We start from the raw sequence: 19,382 nt of genomic DNA, 5'->3' as shown, positions 1-19,382 counted from the left end.
TGCTCTGTGTGTGAGTCTATTAATATATTTCTACACACGGAAGCCAGTCGATCGGAAGTTATTACTTCGAGGAGGCGGAAGAATGAATGAGGGACGAGAGTGAGAAAGCCGGAGCTGCTTGTGTGGAGAGAGTGAGACGGGCGGCCGGTAAGTGGGGTGAGGTGGGTCGTTTGTATCCAGCCGTATATCTAAACCCTTCCTTACTGAGAAGCGGGTCCCGTTGAAATCATACCGTGGAAGAGACACGCAGTTAAGATCAGCTTGTTAGAATCGGCTTGTCTCGTTGCGGGTGGGGGTCCTGTGGCACTATATGCCAGCCTTCCCCATCCTGGTGCCCTCCAGATGTTTGGGACTTCAATTCCCATCATTCCCAGATAGCATGGTCAGGAATTCTGGGGTTTGTGGATCAAAACATCTGGAGGGGAAGGGATGTAAATCTACAATAAGTAGTGAATTCAACCCCACCTGCTCCCAGGTAAATGTGCATAAATGTGCTTAGGACGAGAGGGGGCTGAAAGGTTCCATGTAACTCCATGGGTATTTAATGAAATCGGACACAGTCACAGAAGCCACAACCTATTCAACAGCATGCAATCATCGCTGTGCTGATTGCTTTATGTTTAATAAAAGGCACTACAACTTGGTTTCCTACTGTGTGGTGCACTGCTTTGGGCTTGTCAATGGTAAACAAGGCTTAAAAGTGCAAATCTCTAGAGAACAGTTTCAAGGGCCAATTGCCCAGTGGGTGGAATATGGAAATATTAGGGCTTGGACCAAGGCATCAGGTTGCCTGAGGCACAGCAGCAGATAGAGAGCCCTCCAAACCAAGGTGTATAGTACCCAAGATCAGCTAAGTTATTGTAGTACCTGAGGTACAAAATCCTACAAGCACCTGTCCCCTGACATTACAAAATGAAACAATTATAAATTAAATAACTATTTGTAGCCTTTTCATAACACACAAAATCAGCTACTTAAGGAGGCTATTTAGCTCTGCCTAATAGTAAAACTAGCCCCTGAAACTAAGGTGGTGTGGGAGACTGAACTCTGAAGAAACTAGAAGTAACCTGATAGCCCTTGCATGTTTATTCAAATTAAGTCCCACTGAGTTTATTTGGAGTTACTGCCTACATGTTAATAGAATTGCAACCTTAGTCAACTTCCTATTTCAAAATAACAGTCTGCCTGCATTCTTCAACTTTTGCATCTTACAAAGCACTGATACTGGGCTAGTTCAGAGCTGATGGCATGATGTATGACAGTAGCCGGTGTCTGGTGCTTTTCACCAAACTATATGGGATCATATGTTCTTATTGGTGTTGCCAAGTGGAGTATGAATATAGAATCATAGAATAGTAGGGTTGGAAGGGGCCTACAAGGCCACCGAGTCCAACACCCTGCTCAATGCAGGAATCCATGTCAGAGCATCCCTGACAGATGGCTGTCCAGCCTTGTCTTGAATGCCTCCAGTGTGGGAGAGCCCAGTACCTCCCTAGGTCATTGGTTCCATTGTCGTATTGCTCTAACAGTCAGGAATTTTTTCCTGATGTTCAGCCGGAATCTGGCTTCCTGTAACCTGAGCCCATTATTCCGTGTCCTGCATTCTGGGATGATCGAAAAGAGATCCTGGCCTTCCTCTCTGTGACAACCTTTCAAGTACTTGAAGAGTGCTATCATATCTCCCCTCAGTCTTCTCTTCTCAAGGCTAAACATGCCCAGTTCTTTCAGCCTCTCTTCATAGGGCTTTGTTTCCAGTCCCCTGATCATCTTTGTTGCCCTCCTCTGAACCATCTCCAGTTTGTCTGCACCCTTCTTAAAATGTGGTGCCCAGAACTGGACACAGTACTCCAGATGAGGCCTAACCAGTGCTGAGTAGAGGGGAACTAGTACTGCCCGGGAATTGGAAGCTATACTGCTATTAATGCAGCCCAAAAGAGCATTTGCCTTTTTTGCAGCCACATCACATTGTTGGCTCAGATTCAGCTTGTGATCGACAACAATTCCAAGATCCTTCTCGCATGTAGTGTTCTTGAGCCAAGTATTCCCCATCTTGTAACTGTGAATTTGGTTTCTTTTTCCTAGGGGCAGAACTTGGCATTTATCCCTATTAAATGTCATTCTGTTGTTTTCTGCCCAGCGCTCCAGTCTATCAAGATCACTTTGAATTTTGTTTCTGTCTTCCAAAGTATTAGCTTTCCTGCCCAATTTTGTGTCATCTGCAAATTTGATCAGCATTCCCTGCACCTCCTCCTCCAAGTCATTAATAAAAATGTTGAAGAGCACTGGGCCCAGGACTGAGCCCTGTGGTACCCCACTCGTTACCACTCCCCAGTTTGAGAAAATCCCATTGATAAGCAGTCTGAGTCTGAGTCTGTAGCCAACTGTGGATCCACCTGATGGTTGTTTCATCTAGCCCACTTTGAGCTAGTTTGCTCATCAGGATATCATGGGGCACTTTGTCGAAACCTTTTCTGAAGTCAAGGTATATTACGTCTACAGCATTCCCACAGTCCACAAGGGAGGTTACTTGATCAAAAAATGAGATCAGATTCGTCTGGCAGGATTTGTTCTTGACAAATCCATGTTGGCTTTGAGTAATCACTGCATTGTTTTCAAGGTGCTTACAGATGGATTGCTTTATCATCTGCTCCAAAATTTTCCCAGGGATTGCTGTCAGACTGACTGGTCTGTAGCTCCCAGGTGCCTCCTTTTTACCCTTTTTGAAGATAGGGACAACATTAGCCCTCCTTCAGTCATCTGGCACTTCACCTGTCCTCCATGATTTCTCAAAGAGAATAGACAGTGGCTCTGAGAGTTCTTCTGCCAGTTCCTTTATTACTCCAGGATGCAGTTCATCTGGCCCTGGAGATTTGAACTCATTCAAAGTAATGAGGTGTTCCTTGACCATATGCCTATCGATCTCCAGCTGCAATCCTGCCCCTTCAGCCTGTACTTCGCCTTTGCCAGGGGGATCATAGACCCTCTTTTGGGAGAAGACTGAGCCAAAGTAGGAATTGAGCACCTCTGCCTTTTCTTTGTCATCTGTTATCATTTTGCTATCCTTATTTAATAGCTGAACCACCATTTCTTTCCTCTGCCTTTTACTATGCACATAGCTGAAGAAAGCCTTTTGTTGCTTTTAGCATCCCTTGCTAACCTCAGCTCGTTCTCAGCTTTAGCCTTCCTGGCACCATCCCTGCAATTCTGTGCTACCTGCCTGTACTCTTCCTTTGTTGCTTGGCCTTCTTTCCACTTCCTATATGTGTCCTTTTTTGTTTTCAGGTCATCTCTAAGCTTTTTGTGAAGCCACATTGGCTTCTTCTGTTGTCTTCCACCTTTTCTTCTTGTTTGAATTGTTTGTAAGTGTGCCTTGAGAATTTCCTTTTTTAAAAGCTCCCACCCATCTTGGACTCCTTTTCTTGTTAGTGTTGCTTGCCATGGGACCTTACTGATCATTGTTCTGAGTTTATTAAAATCAGCTGTCCTAAAATCCAGGGTATGCATTTTGCTACACTCGGCTTTTGCTTCCCTTAACCAAGAACTCAAGTACAACATGGTCGCTTTCCCCCAGAGTTCCTGTAACTGCTACTTTATCCGCTAAGTCATCTCTGTTGGTTAGGATCAAGTCAAGGATAGCCAATCCTCTCGTTCCTTCCTCTACGTTCTGCAGGAGGAAGTTATCCGCCACACAACTCAGGAATTTCCTGGAGAGGCCATGTTTTGCAGAATTTGTCTCCCAACAAATATCGGGGAAATTCAAGTCCCCGATTACTACTACAATAAAATCCTATGCTGAATGTAAAAGCAACATAATCTGTTTTCACAAGCATTTCCATGATAAGATGCACTGACCTACCTGGTCCCTGATGCTGGTTTCAGAGGCCCTTCTCTGTGTGCCCCCTTCCAATAGAAGCTCAGGGGCTGGCAGTTTGGGAATGTGCCTTTTGTGTGATAGCCCCAGATTTATGGAATGCTCCCCCTAACGGAGCTCACCTGATGCTAACATTATCATCTCTGCATCGTCAGGCAAAGACATACTTCTTTCTCCAGCCATTTGGACATTTTGCTGGGCCCACACCCAAGCAAGGGCCCACACCCAAGAGTCCCTGGGCATTGCGCCTCCTCTTCACCATTGCACTCTACTTGTTCACCTGCCTCTTGCTCTGGCCCAGACAACCGTGGTGGTGGTGGTGCTGGTGGTGAGAAGGAGGAGCAGTAGATGCCCCTGCATGAATGCTCACTGGCTCTCTGCCTGTCAAGCACGCAAGTGGTAGCAATGATGAGAAAGAGGATGCGGAGCAAGAGCAACTGGTGACAATGGTGGTGACAAAGTAGACTCAGTGAAGGAGGAGGGCCGTGGAGGGGGCTTGCCCAAGGACCCTCAACATCCTGGAGCCAGCACTGTCTGCTGCATTGTAGTGCAAAAGCATTTTGCTCCAGTGACTTGCATGCTGCTTTTGTGGTGTTCATTCCAGGCTGCTGAGGGGGGAAGGGGAAGCTGTTCATTGTGGGTTAACACTTTTCATATTGTATTGTTTTTAGATTAGTTTTTTATGGTGTTTACTTTTATTTGTATTATTGTGCCAATTATGGCTTATATTGGGGGAGTGTAATATGAATTATGAATTTCTGTGTTTGTGTAAGTTGCTTCGAGACTGTTTTTTGCAGTGGGAAACGACTCAGGAAGTTAATAGTAATAATAAGCTACCATGTGTGAGATGGGCACAGGATTGTGAACCAAGTTTCAAACCGTCCATTAAAAAAAAAAAAAGTACAGGTTATCTCCATCCCATCTTTATATATAATGGGGAAGGGCCATAACTCAGTGGCAGAGCATGTGCTTTACATGTAGAAGGCCCCAGCCTCAACTCCAGGCATCACTGGGGGGCGGGGTGGGGGAACGACCCGGCCCTATCTGAAAATCAGGAAAGTCACTGCCAAATCAGTGACACTACTAAGCCAGGTGGACCAATGTTCTGACTTGATATAAGGCGTCTTCCTATGCCTATAGCTATGTCCACATTTCTTTCAGGGTAAGTAGTAATGTTTTCCACTGAAAATGGATTGTGACATCTCACACATGCAGAGGATTTTAAAATGTGCTTGTGCATTAGTCACAATAACCTTTCAGCAATTGTAAAATATTGTGCTGAATTAAATTCTGGAAGGAAAGGAAACCTGCCCTTTCAGGGTTGTTGTTTTTAAAGCAGCTCTAAGCCTATGGATATGTAGCTGTAACAGCAAGCAACTAGTTCATAACCTTGTGTGCTCCCAGACACCTTGAAACAGGTAGTCATGAGACCACGCCTTCAGAAACCTTCCCTGGACCTAGATAACTGCATCAGCTCTCAAGACTGTTGCGAACCTTTCTTTTGGGGGCAAGGCATTTAGCCAGACAGGGTCTCCTTGCTTTTGGATGCTTTGGAGGACACTAATCATATGAATTTATCTCAGTCCAGTTTGGCACAGAATCTGGTCATCCTCATGGATGACCACTGAAGAGAGAGACAGGGAGTGCAACCCTGTTGATTCTTGTCTTGTCTCTTCAGACTCCAATACTATCAACAATGGTATCCTTCTAGAATGCCTGTCCAGGGTGTGGGCAGTGTTCTCTGGTGGTTCCACTTTTGCCTGGCAGGGAGATTCCAGAAGATGGTGCTGGGGAACTGTATTTGGTGCCATGCTATTTCACAAGTCTGTGCTATCCCCTATGTTGTCAGAAGTTTGGGGTGAGGTGCTATCAGTATGCTAATGACACCCAACTCTATTTCTCCTTTTCATCACAGCCAACTAAAGCAGTGGATATGTTGAACCAGAGCCCGGAATCAATAATGGGTGGGATGACGGCTAATAAACTGAAGCTTAGTCCAGGCAAGATTGAGGTCCTGTTGGTGGTTCATTGTTCTTAGGAGGTGGTATCCTACTTACTCTGGCTGGGGTCACACTCCCTCTTAAGCAGTTTCTCATTTGGGGGTTGCTGTTATTTGGCCCTTACGTTGGATGTCTAAATAGCTTCCATAGCGTGAAGCACCATTCACCAGCTTAGGCTGGTGCACCAGCTGTGGTTCCTCCTAGACAGCAATAGCAGGTTAGATTACTGCAAAGTGTTGTATGTGGAGCTCCCCTTGAAGACTGTTTGGAAACTTCAGCTGGTCCAGAACATGGCAGTCCTATTGGCACATCACAGTTAATAGTTTGGCTGTATTACACCAATGTTGTTGTTTAAAATGCTTAATTGGCTTCCAGTGTGTTTCTGGGCACATCTTATTCTGCTTTTAACCTTTAAAGCTCTAAACCTATTGGGACCTGGTATTTGAAAACTGCCCTCTTCCTTATGAACCTGCCAACCCCAAGATCTGTATCGGAGACCTTAGGTGCCCCCACCTTCAGAAATGAGCCAGGTAGTGACTGGAAACTTGACCACTTCAGTGATTGTGCCTTGGTTATGGAATGTATTATTTATATTATTTATTTTAGTTGGACATTTATATCCCACCTGTCTATGGAGAAATAAATTCAAGGTGGCTTACTATGAAAATATAAATCACAACAAAATTTGAAACAAATATAACAATATAACAAACAGTATACCCACCCCAGACATGTTCAACTGGTACCAACTCTTTATCATTTGGATGTCAAATGAAGATGTTTTTATTCTCCAGGGTTTTTACAGATGACTGCTGTTCTTACTTGTTTTATTTCTAACTGTATGTATAGCTTTAATGCTGCATGAATGGTTTTTACTGGTTTATGTAATTCTAGACTATTTGTAGGGTGTGTATTTTGTTATTATAAAATATATACATCAAATACCTATAAATGCATTTAACTGTAAGAAGAGAGCTGTACAGATTAAAGTCTAAATTGTACTTAACCTGATGAATTCATTAAAGGGGAACCATGTTTATTGAAACATCCTTTTCTTGCCATCTCTCAAGTGCACACACTCAAATTTCACCAATTTCACTACTGTTCATATTTTGGCTAATTGGTATCTTAAAACTGGAAGTTTTGGGCACTGCCATTTACAGCTAATATTACTTTGGAATCAGTAAGTTCCAAACTATTTCATGTTTTTGGATTTGAATAATCTCATTCATATAACCCAACAAAAAAAAATAATCACAGGTACAGTGTATGCAGGAATTAATCCAATGAAATAAAGGATATCCTCATTCATGTTCTTACTAGTTTTATTCTTTAACTTGCTTTTGTTGCATTGGGGTGTGATTTGTTTCACTCTAAACTGCTTTTAATATATTTTTAGAAATGCAGTATAAACATATTTAAAATAACTAACCAGCTGATGGCCCTGAATGGGATGCGTATCCACATCAGTAGATGCATCTAGGCACTTCAGACATCTGTGTCCTTGTCAGCTGTATGGGTGGGAGGCTGCTTGCATGCAGAGGATCTTCTTTTCTGGGTTGGGTCACTGTAGTGCAATCAGTTAAGCACTATTGGTTCTGCATGCTGCTCAAGAGAATTAGCAGCTATGACATGTAACTGATGCATTTTTCCTCTTTTTTTAAGGTTTAGTACTTGTTTCTTGTGTGCAGCACCATCAACAAAATGACAACTCTACAAAATACAGAAAACAGTAAGTGTTCATCCTTTTTCAAAACTAAACATAGCATCGCAAGTGGCATTCTGCAGATATTTGTAAATGAAAGGAATTGGTACAAACTTCAGCAAAAAAATATTTCCTACACGACCAAGAAGTCGTTTTGTCAGGGATGCTGGATGTTGATTTTTTTGGCATGAGACAGTTGTTTAGGTTCTCTTTACATGTTTTCTGGTGGTGCTGAGCATTTAAATATGAATGCTTTTAATATAATTTAGCAAACCATTATTTTAATTGGCATTGTGTCTAGTTCTGCAATAGGCATTCTTTCTGTTTTGGATTCCTAATTTGATTAACTATGGCCCTTCCACACTTGCATAAGTGCTTTTTTTACAGGGAGAAATGCAATGGGCTGCTCCCAAAGGTTCCTTTTCCTCCCGATAAAGGGAAACTTTAGATGCAACCCAATGACAACTATTTTTTTTTTCATTCACATATATTTTGAATGTTAACCTTTCTGTCTCCAAGCTTCAGCTGAATATGCCACCTCACCCATCCGTGGACCTGGCGATGGCATGGAAATGGAGCAGCCACCAAAATCTGTTGAAGTAGTCCATACCACAACCAGCCATGCCCACCGAAGCCCACACAAGAAAGTGCTTCCTTCCCTAAGTCCTGGAGTACTTCAGCTAGGGAAGATATATGGTGATAAGGCAATGGAAATTGAAGCTGTACGAATACTGGTTCCCAAAGCTGCTATAAACCATGTGGTTCCTGCCAAAAATCCAAAGGCATCAAAGTCTGTAGGACATCAAAGAGAGACCTCCACTCTATCAGAGGGAATTTCAGATAATAAGAAAGAGCTGTTGGAGCTACAAAGTGAAATAGGAAAGCTCAAAAACTCAGAAAGAAGATTGCTACAGGATAAGGAAGGCCTTTCCAATCAACTCCATGTGCAAACAGAGGTAGGCTTGACCCATTGCACCATTTTTTTTAAGTACCAGTGTATACAATGAGCTTGGAGCAGGTAACTGCAATATAAGTAACTAACAACTATCCATGTTTCAGGGCAAAACCAGTCATAGCAATGGCAGTGGTTCGGTCTTTTATAACTAAACAGGAGACCTACCGTGCCTTGAAAAAATCTGTATTGTCCTGGTAGTGTAGTTCATATGCTTAATGGCAAGATGCAAGAAACCCCCTTTCAATAACTTTGTCTTCTTTTCTTAGCGCAATCCTATGCATATTTATTCAGAAGTTAATTTGTGCCCCATGGGGCTTACTTCCAAATAGGTGTATTTAGGATTGTATCCAAGTCATTAAGTTATACTGTGCCATCAAACATGAGTATTTAATGCAAAATGAAGGGGCTGACCAAGTCTGGCACCACACATCCAGTGTTCTGTTAAAATTAATCTTACCCCCTGCACCAGGAGCAGCTGTATGCCAGCTGTGTGTATGCTGGAATGCAGGTACTACAAGCAGATGGGTCCATACACTGATTAAGAATCTTTTAACTGTACTAGCTGGGTGGAATTCCTATGCAGGTAATGACTTTTAGATGGTGCTGTAAGATGACAGTCGCATCTAAATTGGCCATAAGTGTGTAATTGTGATAGTTGTGGTCATGTTAATCATCTGGAATATGACTGTAGGTGAGCATGCTGTCCAAACACAGGACATTTCCCATGGTGTGGCATGTTTTTCTCGAACAAGCCACCTTGAGAACCCATGGTTTGTTGTTGGGTTGTTCAGGGTGGCCAACAAGGCATGGTTAACAAGCCAACCTGGGTTCAGACAACACGCTCACCCACAGTTCAACAAACAACCCACAGTTCAAAACAACCCACACTCAACCACTGAGTGTGGGCTAGCATGTTGTGTGAACCCAGCCAGCGAGAGGGTGTGTGCTGGTGGACCTTAAGGACCAATTCTGCCACATATCTGTCCACTATATCTTTTTATTTCTCCTACCCCCTATGAAAAAATTTGTGAGAGGAGTAGAACATTTCAGGTGGTCCAAATGCACATTTGGGTGCAAATGAGATCCATAATGAGAATTGCCTATGTTTATTTTAAAAACTTAGTAACTGCCATGTGGGTAAAGAGAAACAGGTCCTGTCCCTCCCACCCCCTGCAACCTGCTATTTGTCCTGGGGCAGTGGGGGGGCATGCAGGGACCATACAGATAGCTAGTGCATTTGAGCATGTTAATTATTCCACATGAATGTGCTCCTTACATCTAGCTTTTAAAATTATCAGTGCATACTGGAGGCATAGACATTGGAGAGAGCACTAAGCTCACTTACAGAGCACTTCTACCAGCAGGCATGGAGGAAATCTGAAGGTGGAAGAACTGCCTTATTCAAAGCCTGGCAAAGCAGAAGGGAAAAGCAGGGTTTGTACTCCGGGGCAAATTATATTTGTTAATATATGCAGCCACACTACACTAACATAAAATATTTTGGGCATGTTGGCAAGCTTGTTCAGGTAGCTGTGCATATTTCAGACTGCACAGCTATTTATTCTTGATGTATCCTATAAATGATTACTATGAATGTTATTTATTTTATATCCTGCCTTTCCAACATAAATGGTGTTCAAGGTGGCTAACAATGATAAAATACAAGACAAAATTATAATAAACATAAAAGCAAATCAGTTAAAAAATGACCAGCATTGAACAGGGGCCTCCTAGCATCTTTCTTAATAACTGCAATATTAGCCGGGAATATTGTCTTGCCGTAGGTCAATCGGGAGTTGAAGAAGTTACTTGTTGCTTCTGTTGGAGATGATTTGCAATATCACTTTGAACGCATGGCTCGTGAAAAAAATCAGCTGATCCTTGAAAATGAAGCCCTGGGGCGGAACGTGTCTCAGCTATCTGAACAGTTAGAGCGGATGTCTATACAATGTGATGTTTGGCGGAGCAAATTCCTAGCAAGCAGGTATTGTGCATCAATCCTTCTTAAAGGCTATCTTGAGAAATGGTTGTGCATCTACATAAGGTGTAAGTGACCACAGATGTGGAAATACCTTTTGTGTGATATTTCCCCAAAATCAGATGTCAGACTTGTCTAGTGTCTAAGCAATTTACAATAGGTGGTGTAGCAGTGTATTTGGTGGGGTGAAAGCTGACCGAGAAGGATAAGCTTGCTGAAGACTGCTGCTCACTTTGCTGTTGCCAGATGGCAGCCTCAAATAGTACAGTCCGGGACCTTATAATGCTGAGTTGCTCACAGCCCACCTTGTTGACCCCAGCTGCTTCCCTGTTTGGCTTGCTTATGAGGTTGAACAGGGAGCATGTTATATGCAGCAGATCTGTATTCCTCTTTCTTTGGGTATCAGCCTTCCTCCACTAAACTTGTGTTGGCTTGCTTTGCAATCCTAAATACCAATTCTTCATCAGTAGCATTTTTTAACCTGAAAGTTAAAAAGCAGTTTAGGGGCCTAACCCAGAACATGACTAAAATTACTCATCCACTTTACTGTTGTCTTGTCCTTTGCTGGATTGTAGCTAGGAAGATAAGCCCATTGATTGTAATCAGATTTCCACAATGAAAATGCTAATGTGATATAGTGGATAAGGTGTCTGACTTGGACCATGGTGACATTAATTTTTTTTATTTGTTTATTTATTTATTTATTTATTTAACATTTATATCCCACCTTTCCTCCAAGGAGCCCAAAGCGGTGTACTGTCAGGGTGGAAACTGAGCCCATAGAACCCCATAGCAGGTCTGATTCTGAGGAGGAACAGCAATCCGTGGGAGAGGAGCTCACTCATCCCTCACAGGCACAGCAGCTGGCAGAGATTCCTCCTGCCAGCATTCCTGGGATAGATAATGACCCTGGCAGTGAGAGAGTGCGGGAGGGGGGCTTGCTAGATGTTCGACGCAGACGCAGGGAGCGATGGAGGGCGCGGAAAGGAGGCGTAGCACCCGTTTGGCATGCAGGCAATGGTCGCGTCCCGTGGGCCCAAGGGAAAGAGGGAGGAACTCTCCCTAGCCCATAAGTTCAGGGTCTGCAAGTGATTCTCCTTCAAACAGGGACCAACTGCCTAACCCGGAGCATAGGCTACTCTGCTGTTCATTGCTTAGTCACTGGTGATTGGCATCTGAAAGAGTCATTAAGTTGTAAAAGCATTAAAGGCTTGAAAAGAATCCTTTTGTCTGTGTCTTGAGTTGGCTATTGGAGTAGACTGAAAGAGGCCGCTAGGGCGCTCCTGACATGTACATGATACTCCTCCTCTCCATGTTATCCTCACAACCCTGTGAGGTAGGTTAGGCTGAGAGTCAGTGACTGGCCCGAAGTCACGCAGTGAACTTCTGGCAACTAGAACCTTGGTCTCCTGGGCCCCAGTCCAACACTCTTAACTCTAACCGCTGCACCACACTGGCCCTTTCATTAGGGTGAAATCCCAGCTCAGCAAAAAAGCTGAATAATTGGCCCCAGGCCGCCATCTCTCAACCTACCTCACAGAATTATTGACTATTAAATGAGAATTTTGTATATGCTCCCCTGAGCTCCTTCTGGGGGAAAAGTTGGATAAATGTCATAACGTAGTGTACTTAGGATCAAAGTTTGTCAAATTTGGTGTATAAAATAAGCTGGTTTCCCCCGTAATTTCCAATCAACTGATCAGTTCAGAGTGCAGAGTAAGAATTAACAGTAAGTTATCTGCTAATGTACTGTATAAACTAGAACTTTAAGCAGATGGATCTACATTACCTGCCTGAGACATCTGGGATTTCTTCTACAGAGTCATGACTGATGAGTTGACTAACTCCAGAGCAATTCTCCAGCGTCAAACCAGGGATGCACAAAGTGCAATTCAGGATCTGTTAAGTGAACGTGACCAGTTTCGCCAAGAAATGATTGCTGCACAAAAGTATGAAAATATCTTGTTTCTAGTTTCTGATAGTTCCTGCTAAAATCCTACCTGAGCAATTTCCATTACCACTTGTGGATCATTAATTCAAAACAAAACAGCAGAGCCCTGTACCATCTTAAAGGCTTATTGTTGCATAAGCTTTCACGGAGTAGAGCCCAAATAGCAGATCACCTATAATATGTATCTGCCTATAAACAGTGGGCCCAAATGGCCGTGCAATGCAAGAGGTAGCATCAATATATACAAAATAAGCACAGGGATCATTCACAACAGAATAGGCGATAACACAATCACCCTAGCTTTGCTCTCGCCTGTCAGTCTCTATGCAGAACAGTAAATGGCCACAAATGTGACACAAAAAATGGCAACACTCAGAAACCAGCGGGGGAAATTTTCCATCTCCCATGATGATGCTGACCAAGCTGCTGTTCTTCAACAAAGGAACTTCAAAGTGAAACTCCAGCATAAAATCGCTGAACTAGAGTGTATCGGAAGTTTTATTCTATTCAAGTAGGCCTAAATCAAGACACTGGGTTGGATCTAAACGTAGAAATCAATGTGAAAAATAAGTCATGACTAATTTAAGCCCTACTGATTGCAATGGCAACTAGGTGTAAATAAGTTAGTCTGGATGTAACCCAATGGTTTCTTCTCCCACTAATTAACATAGCAAAATTAAGATGTTTATGTTGCCTTTAACCACTGTTATGGATTGTCACTGTGTATATCATACACATTTGAACTTTGCATACAATTACCAAATTGTACATCTTGCATTTCATGGTCATTTAGCCCCACTATTTATTTTCCTCTTATTTTCGCGCACGCGTGTGTGTGTGTGTAATGTCTGCCAACTGAAGATCACTTCATAAATCTGAAGAGTGCTTGTCCAAGAAAACTTACACCACACTACATCTGTTAATCTTTGAGATGCCACAAGATTCTGTGTTTGTTAGATCAGACTATAACATGGCTACCCCTCTGGAACTAGTTAAATTATTGCACAACGTTAGTTTTTGCAGACTGCCATATTATCTAGTTATTAGCATTGCCTGGTAAGCTTGATTTTCATAGCATGTGCCCATGTATCTTATGTTTAATCATCAGAGTTATCCAAAATATGAAAACCTTACTCCATGTGGATAAGGGGGATTGAAAAGGGTCCGCTCATATTTAGAGGTTTCTGTCCTAGTTACTTGATGTGGGTTGAGGCCACATATACAAAGAGAGAGGCTTGTCACTATCTGCATTCTCTTCCACTCAACTGACCCCCTTTGGAAATAAGCATGGTTAGATTGGTACTCTAACCTACCTGGCCCTTCTGTGATGACCTCCCCTTTCAGTCAAGGGTTGCAGAGGCTCTGTAGGTCACACCAGCGGTTTTCTTCACACCATATTTCTTATCCAAAACCATGGCAAAAAACTACACAAAGCTGTCTCCTTACATCAGCAGCAAGATTGTACCATATGTTTGCTGCATTTGGATGCTGGCTGCCATATCCCATCCCCATCCTAGGACTGCACATCCTGCCACCTTGTGACCTGCTAAAACTTCTCACTGTGGTCTAGAATGTTCATCATTAAAATCAATTTTCTTGTTTCTTATACAGGTTGCTGGAGGAGCTGCTGGTTTCTCTGCAATGGGGAAGGCAGCAAACTTACTATCCTAGTGCACAGCCTTATAGTACAGCAGAACTAGCAGCTGTAAATCATAAACTTGCTAGAGCAGTGACCTCACACCTTCTTGGAAACAGCAATAGCACCAAGAGTCCAAAAAAGGGCTCGTCGCCCTCCGAACTCTGTAACACTCCTGCTGAGAAAATGGCTGAAATGGTAAAAAAAGCCCTTCGTTGTAGCATAACGTTACCCTTCTCTTGAGCATTAAGAGGATGCAATTTCAAGCTCGCTTTCCAGAAACGCAAAGCAACTCCTTTTTATTGGATCACAACTACTGCTGAGAGAATGAGCTTTTACTCTGATCCAACAGCATTTTCATACTCTGAATACAAGAACGTATATTCACAAACTTAAGAAATCCCAGTTTACCAGGCCTGTTCAATGAAAGATGGGACAGTTGTCCTAGCCCTGAACAGCAAGTTAAGGGGGAAAGGGAGAGCAGCAGAGGGGTAGAAATCGTTTGTTTTTGTAGCCCACACCTTTGATGAGAACAATTATTGTCCTCACCTATGCATGTTTACTCTCAAATACATATTATTCTGCCTTTACTCCAAATGAATTTTACCCTTCAGAGGCTATGTTGAATTCTATTTACTTCCTCAAACCTAACAAACATCCTCTTTTATCCTTTCCATTTCATTACTTTCCAAGGATTTATTCCATAGGCTGCAATGCAATATGGCAGCGCATAAGCCGTCTGCAGCCTATGCAAAAGCAGCTGCAGCCTCCGAACTGCACTGTAACAGGACTGGCTGTAACAGTTCTAGTGACAGGTGAACACTGATCTCTGGAGCTGCCCCATCTGCCACTGAAGCTAGAGCAGCTCTCCCCCAGCCCAGGGCAGTATCAGAAATAGGCCACTGCTGCTTACAAGATAGGCAAGGGGTTTGCTGATGGCAAGAAGTGAGGGAGCTCTTCATGTAAAACAGAAGACTTTCAACATTCTGCTTATTTTCTTCCAGGTACTAAGAATGCTGGATCCTGGCACCTGTACAGAAGCAGCACCAGAACTTCCTTTTGCCGAGTCTTCAGCATCGTCTTTCCTTTCACCAAAGAAGAATATTGGACGGTTCCACCCATACACTAGATATGAGAATATAACTTTCAACTGCTGCAGTCACTGCCAGGGAGAACTGATAGCTCTTTAAAAATTCTCTGCCTAAACGACAGAGCTGCTGTTTCTGAATATGCTTACTTTCTTACTGATCTATATTCACTTTTCTATACTTTTTTCAGATGGGATGGGCTTGTTGTATTAGAAAAATACTTCTTATACAGATTTGACTTTTTAGGAGTTGTGCTATCAAAGTCTGGTTTTTAGCAGGCTAGAATCACAATGCAGTAAGAGCAACTTGCTCCCAGGCAAATATGAAAATGTTTGAATACACGATATAGTGTACATAGGCCCTTAAATAGAATTCACACACTTTTTTCTCTTCCAAGGAAAAGCTGAATGAGTATTATAGAAACCCTCTGAGCATTAGAGCTTTGGATTTTACTTCCTTTAAGAGATTCTGATAGCTAGCTCTGTCAACTGAAGTATTTATTTTAATTTAGAATGATGGTGAGTGTAGTGCTTAAAAGTATTTTACAATCTATTTCCAGTATTGTTCTAGCAATTGTTACAGGGGCAGGTGCAAATATATACTTTGAGGAAAGCTTAAATGCATATTTAGATAAAACTGTTCTTAAAGAGCTTGATTTAATTTGGGTATTGACTGAGGTTAAATGAGTTCCAGAGTGCATTAGGTCTATACAGTTCTCATAAAATTGAAGCCAAAGAATAATGACAAGTTTGTAGTGCAAATTATTGCAGTTGATTCTCAATGGATTATGTACCTCTACAAGACAGGCTTTAACAGCCCTTGAACAAGTGTCTGGGGCATCTTGTATTTGGATATCTTTTTACTGGTGCTATTATATATGGTTGGACTGATCTTCTATCTATACCTTTAGAGAATAAGACTTGTAGGTTTCTTTTCTCATCTTTTAATTTGGAAACAAGTCTGCTGCCAGATTAGAAGGAAAAGTTTAGTTTTATGTAAATCTGTTTCTGGAACAATCATTTAAATAGCTCAAGCAGACATAGTGTGTGTGTGTGCACACATGTAACAGTCTGTTTTGCTTAATGGAGTGTATGCATCAAGATTTGCTACCATTTAGACATAATCTGCTCTACTCATTGACAGTTTTACAATAAATGTTAATTGTGTACCTCTCCCAGAGCTGGTATGTTTGTAAATCTTTCTAACTTATTGTATACTCATTTCTAAGTTAAATGGGCTATTCCCAAAGAAGAGTCCTGCAATAGTGAAGTACTCATGTTCGTCTTAAAAATTCCTATTGTATGTATGGGTGTGAACATTACAAAAAACAAGTATCAAAATCCCTCCATTTACTGCTTGGATTCTAGTAAACTTGAGCAGGAGAACAAGTGCCTTTCCTTCCTGTTCCCTTTGAGGAAACAAAACACTGAAAACATATACCGGCTATCTGTTCTTCGAAACGCCAATGTCTACACAAAAATACAAAGAAAGCTTGAAAGCAGCAGCCTTCCCTAGTCACCATCTCTTCCCTAATACTTACTACTTTCACCAGTGCATTGCATTAGCTCTTTGACTTTACAGTCTGTATGTGTGTTTCCTCTGCTTCTGCACTTGAGATGGAATACAAAAATCATGGCTTCTTATATATAGTAACTACCCAAGAATGGGCAGAAAAGACTTCTTGAAAAATGGTGAATACATTGAATTTCATTGATAGCAGAGTTTGTGATGCAGTCCTCATTGTATCCCCTTCTCCCTTCATAAAGCAAGAGAAACACATAGGGGGCACTGGGACAGAAGTTTGAAGCAGCGCAGCAATGCCTAGATGGGAACACCAGGCTAGATGCTGGTAGAAAGTCAGTAATGCTATCTAATAGCATCTTGGCACAAGCTGTAACACTGGTTTAAGTGTAGCTTTCACACAAAATGCTTGACTTGAAGATGAATGTGGTCTTAAAGTTATTTAAGAATAATTTACACTGCAATTGCCATGGGGGCATTTATTCTGTTTTTGCTTTAATAGAACTAAGAACACCATCCCAACCCATTCACAAATAGAGAATTATTCCAAGTTTAAGAGGGGGAAAGATAAGCAAGACTGAGAAAATCAAGCCATTATTGAAGGACTATGAAACATACCAGAAGAGAAGCTGCTTCCAAGAAGCAGCCACTCAACCTATATAAGGTAGTGTGAGGGACATATTTTAGGCACCTAGTGACTCTAAACCTCAGCTGTATTGGTCTGTGAAGCGAAGAGATCTTGGTTCAGAAATTGAACAGAGAATGTTCTCTATTTGTTTTGCTCTTCTGGCTTCCTGCCTGAACTGCCTTGATCGTTCTTTGGCAGCTAGTTGCTCTTCTCGTTTCTCCTGTCTCTTCCTCCTTAACCACCTGCAGAGAAATGAAATAGTTTGAAGAACTGATCAAGTGGCCCAAATTTCATTTGAATTACCACTTCCATAAGTGGTGGAAGCAAGTAATCTTACTTCATTCTTAGCAAAAACATTATACATTCTGGAACAAAATGCATAATCAGAAGATAGAACAGAGGCATAACAACATTGACTAGGTGGCTCACTAGTGGTTCTGGCTGTAGTTAATAATGATTCAGGCTAATACACATTTTTAAGCTTCTGATATGAGTGACCCCATTACTCAAGGGAGCTTTTTATCAAGTTGTGGAACATCATGCTGTGACTTATATACCAGGCAGAAGAGAGTCTTGACAAAATATTAAATCCTTGAACCAAGACATCCCCTCTGCTGGACTTATTCCTACAAAGGCACCTGGAAGGAAGACCTGGTTGTGTTTCATGCTTGCTGGCCAATACAGAAGTATCACAGCCCCTAACACTGCTTAATCCACAAGTGGATAATTCCTGAGCCAAGCTTCCAACCACTTTGAGTGGGCGGGGGGTGAACCAAAGCCCTCTTTTCCCCCTTCCTCTACCTTAAAGCAGATTGGTTTTAAAAATAGTCAACTGAGCATTCTTAATATTTTAATCTGGCAGTTCAGTTTGCCTTCTCTTGCTGCTGTCCTAGAGGTGAACCAGTTTCCATTCAGATTTCACTCTGAAAAAGAATGCATAGACTACAGGTAGAAAGTCTTGAGTTTTCTAAAATTTTGATTTGACAGCTCTGTATTACCCTTACTTCCTGTTGCAGCACCATATCCTGCAATATAAGGATACTTCTTTCACACACATATGGGAGAAAAGATGAGGAAAATCTTGGGTAGGAGAAGAATAGAGGAGGCAAGCCTCTTCCTGATGGGAGCAAAAGCCTTGATCTTCTGCTTCCTGGGAAAATATAAATTAAAGGTGCAATACGATACATGTTTAGACTGAAAAAGTCCTACAACTCCCAGCATTCCCCAACCAGTATGGGCTGCCAGCCAGCATGCTGGGAGTTGTAAGACTTTTTTCTGTCTAAACATGCATAGGATTGTGCCTTAAGTTGCTAAACACTGAAATGGAATTGCTCCTCTTAGGAAGTAACAAGAGAAAGATCACACACAACCCTCCAAATCTTACTGTTTATAAGCCTTGTCATTTTCCACTGTTCTTGGGAGGAAGAACATGCATTCTTCCTGCTGTTTCAGGTCTTGCATCTCTTTTTCTTTCATCTGTTCTTGTTGCTTTCTTTTAAGCCATGACCTGAAGGCTTCTTCTGGATTTCTACTCTCCTGCTATTTAAGAAGAAAAAGCACAGAAATCTACTCCCATTTTGAAAATTAGGAAAACATGCAAAACTTAGGTTGATGCAAATGAATTAACAACATGTTGGCAACTTGATTCCAAATACTAATATGACAGTTGTTTTCCCCTACTCAAGATATATTTTTAGGTGTAGCCCTTTTGTCATCCTATAAAAATGCAACTAGAAGACATTGATATTTAAGCTAAGGCTCTTCAATATATAAATATATAAATGAAAAGCTGTCTCCTAGTCTTTTTAATCTTGGTTTTGAAAACAGATATTTGCTGTCCTGGGGCTTACCTGGGAAATGGGAGCAAAGTTTAATTTTCAGAAAGAAACTGGCAGGGGACTCGGGCTTATGGAGAACACTACCATCTTCACTATTAGTCTTTCTCCTTAATTCTGTCGGAGATGAAGGTTGGCACTTGCTGGGTGGAGATGACAAGGCACTCTGCATGTTTTCAGAAGCACTTACTATATTCTTGCTAGCTAGTAGAAA

At 41.9% G+C, this 19,382-nt stretch overlaps 2 protein-coding genes across 6 annotated transcripts in view; one reads left to right on the top strand and one right to left on the bottom strand.

Moving 5' to 3' along the window:
• Positions 1-63: 63 nt before the first annotated feature.
• BLZF1 (basic leucine zipper nuclear factor 1) lies at positions 64-19,104 on the top strand. Its single transcript, XM_084843156.1, has 7 exons — positions 64-147; positions 7,537-7,603; positions 8,096-8,532; positions 10,316-10,515; positions 12,330-12,458; positions 14,072-14,294; positions 15,101-19,104. The coding sequence occupies exons 2-7, from the start codon at positions 7,576-7,578 to the stop codon at positions 15,284-15,286; spliced, it is 1,203 nt and encodes a 400-aa protein (XP_084699282.1). The 5' UTR covers positions 64-147; positions 7,537-7,575; the 3' UTR covers positions 15,287-19,104.
• The window catches only part of CCDC181 (coiled-coil domain containing 181), a 36,836-nt gene continuing 32,836 nt past the window's right edge, over positions 15,383-19,382 (bottom strand). For all 5 annotated transcript variants that reach the window (XM_084843153.1, XM_084843152.1, XM_084843151.1 and 2 more), the window contains 2 exons: positions 18,718-18,872; positions 15,383-17,575 (listed from right to left, as the gene is read on the bottom strand). In XM_084843153.1, coding sequence (XP_084699279.1) covers positions 17,413-17,575; positions 18,718-18,872 — 318 coding nt within the window. In that variant the 3' untranslated portion in view covers positions 15,383-17,412. The remainder of the gene's footprint in view (positions 17,576-18,717; positions 18,873-19,382) is intronic.

The sequence above is a fragment of the Heloderma suspectum genome, chromosome 3 (assembly GCF_057233095.1).
Source record: "Heloderma suspectum isolate Gila_16-S chromosome 3, 16-S_ref, whole genome shotgun sequence".
Lineage (NCBI taxonomy): Eukaryota > Metazoa > Chordata > Lepidosauria > Squamata > Helodermatidae > Heloderma > Heloderma suspectum.
Note: the sequence above shows the minus strand (reverse complement) of the source record. Positions and strands in the feature narration are given on the sequence as shown.

Excerpts from the sequence above, each read along its gene's own strand:
- BLZF1 (XM_084843156.1), top strand. The coding sequence starts at position 7,576 with ATGACAACTCTACAAAATACAGAAAACA. Across the intron at positions 10,516-12,329 it reads AGCAAATTCCTAGCAAGCAG|AGTCATGACTGATGAGTTGA; the intron begins GTATTGTGCATC and ends TTTCTTCTACAG. Across the intron at positions 12,459-14,071 it reads GAAATGATTGCTGCACAAAA|GTTGCTGGAGGAGCTGCTGG; the intron begins GTATGAAAATAT and ends TTTCTTATACAG.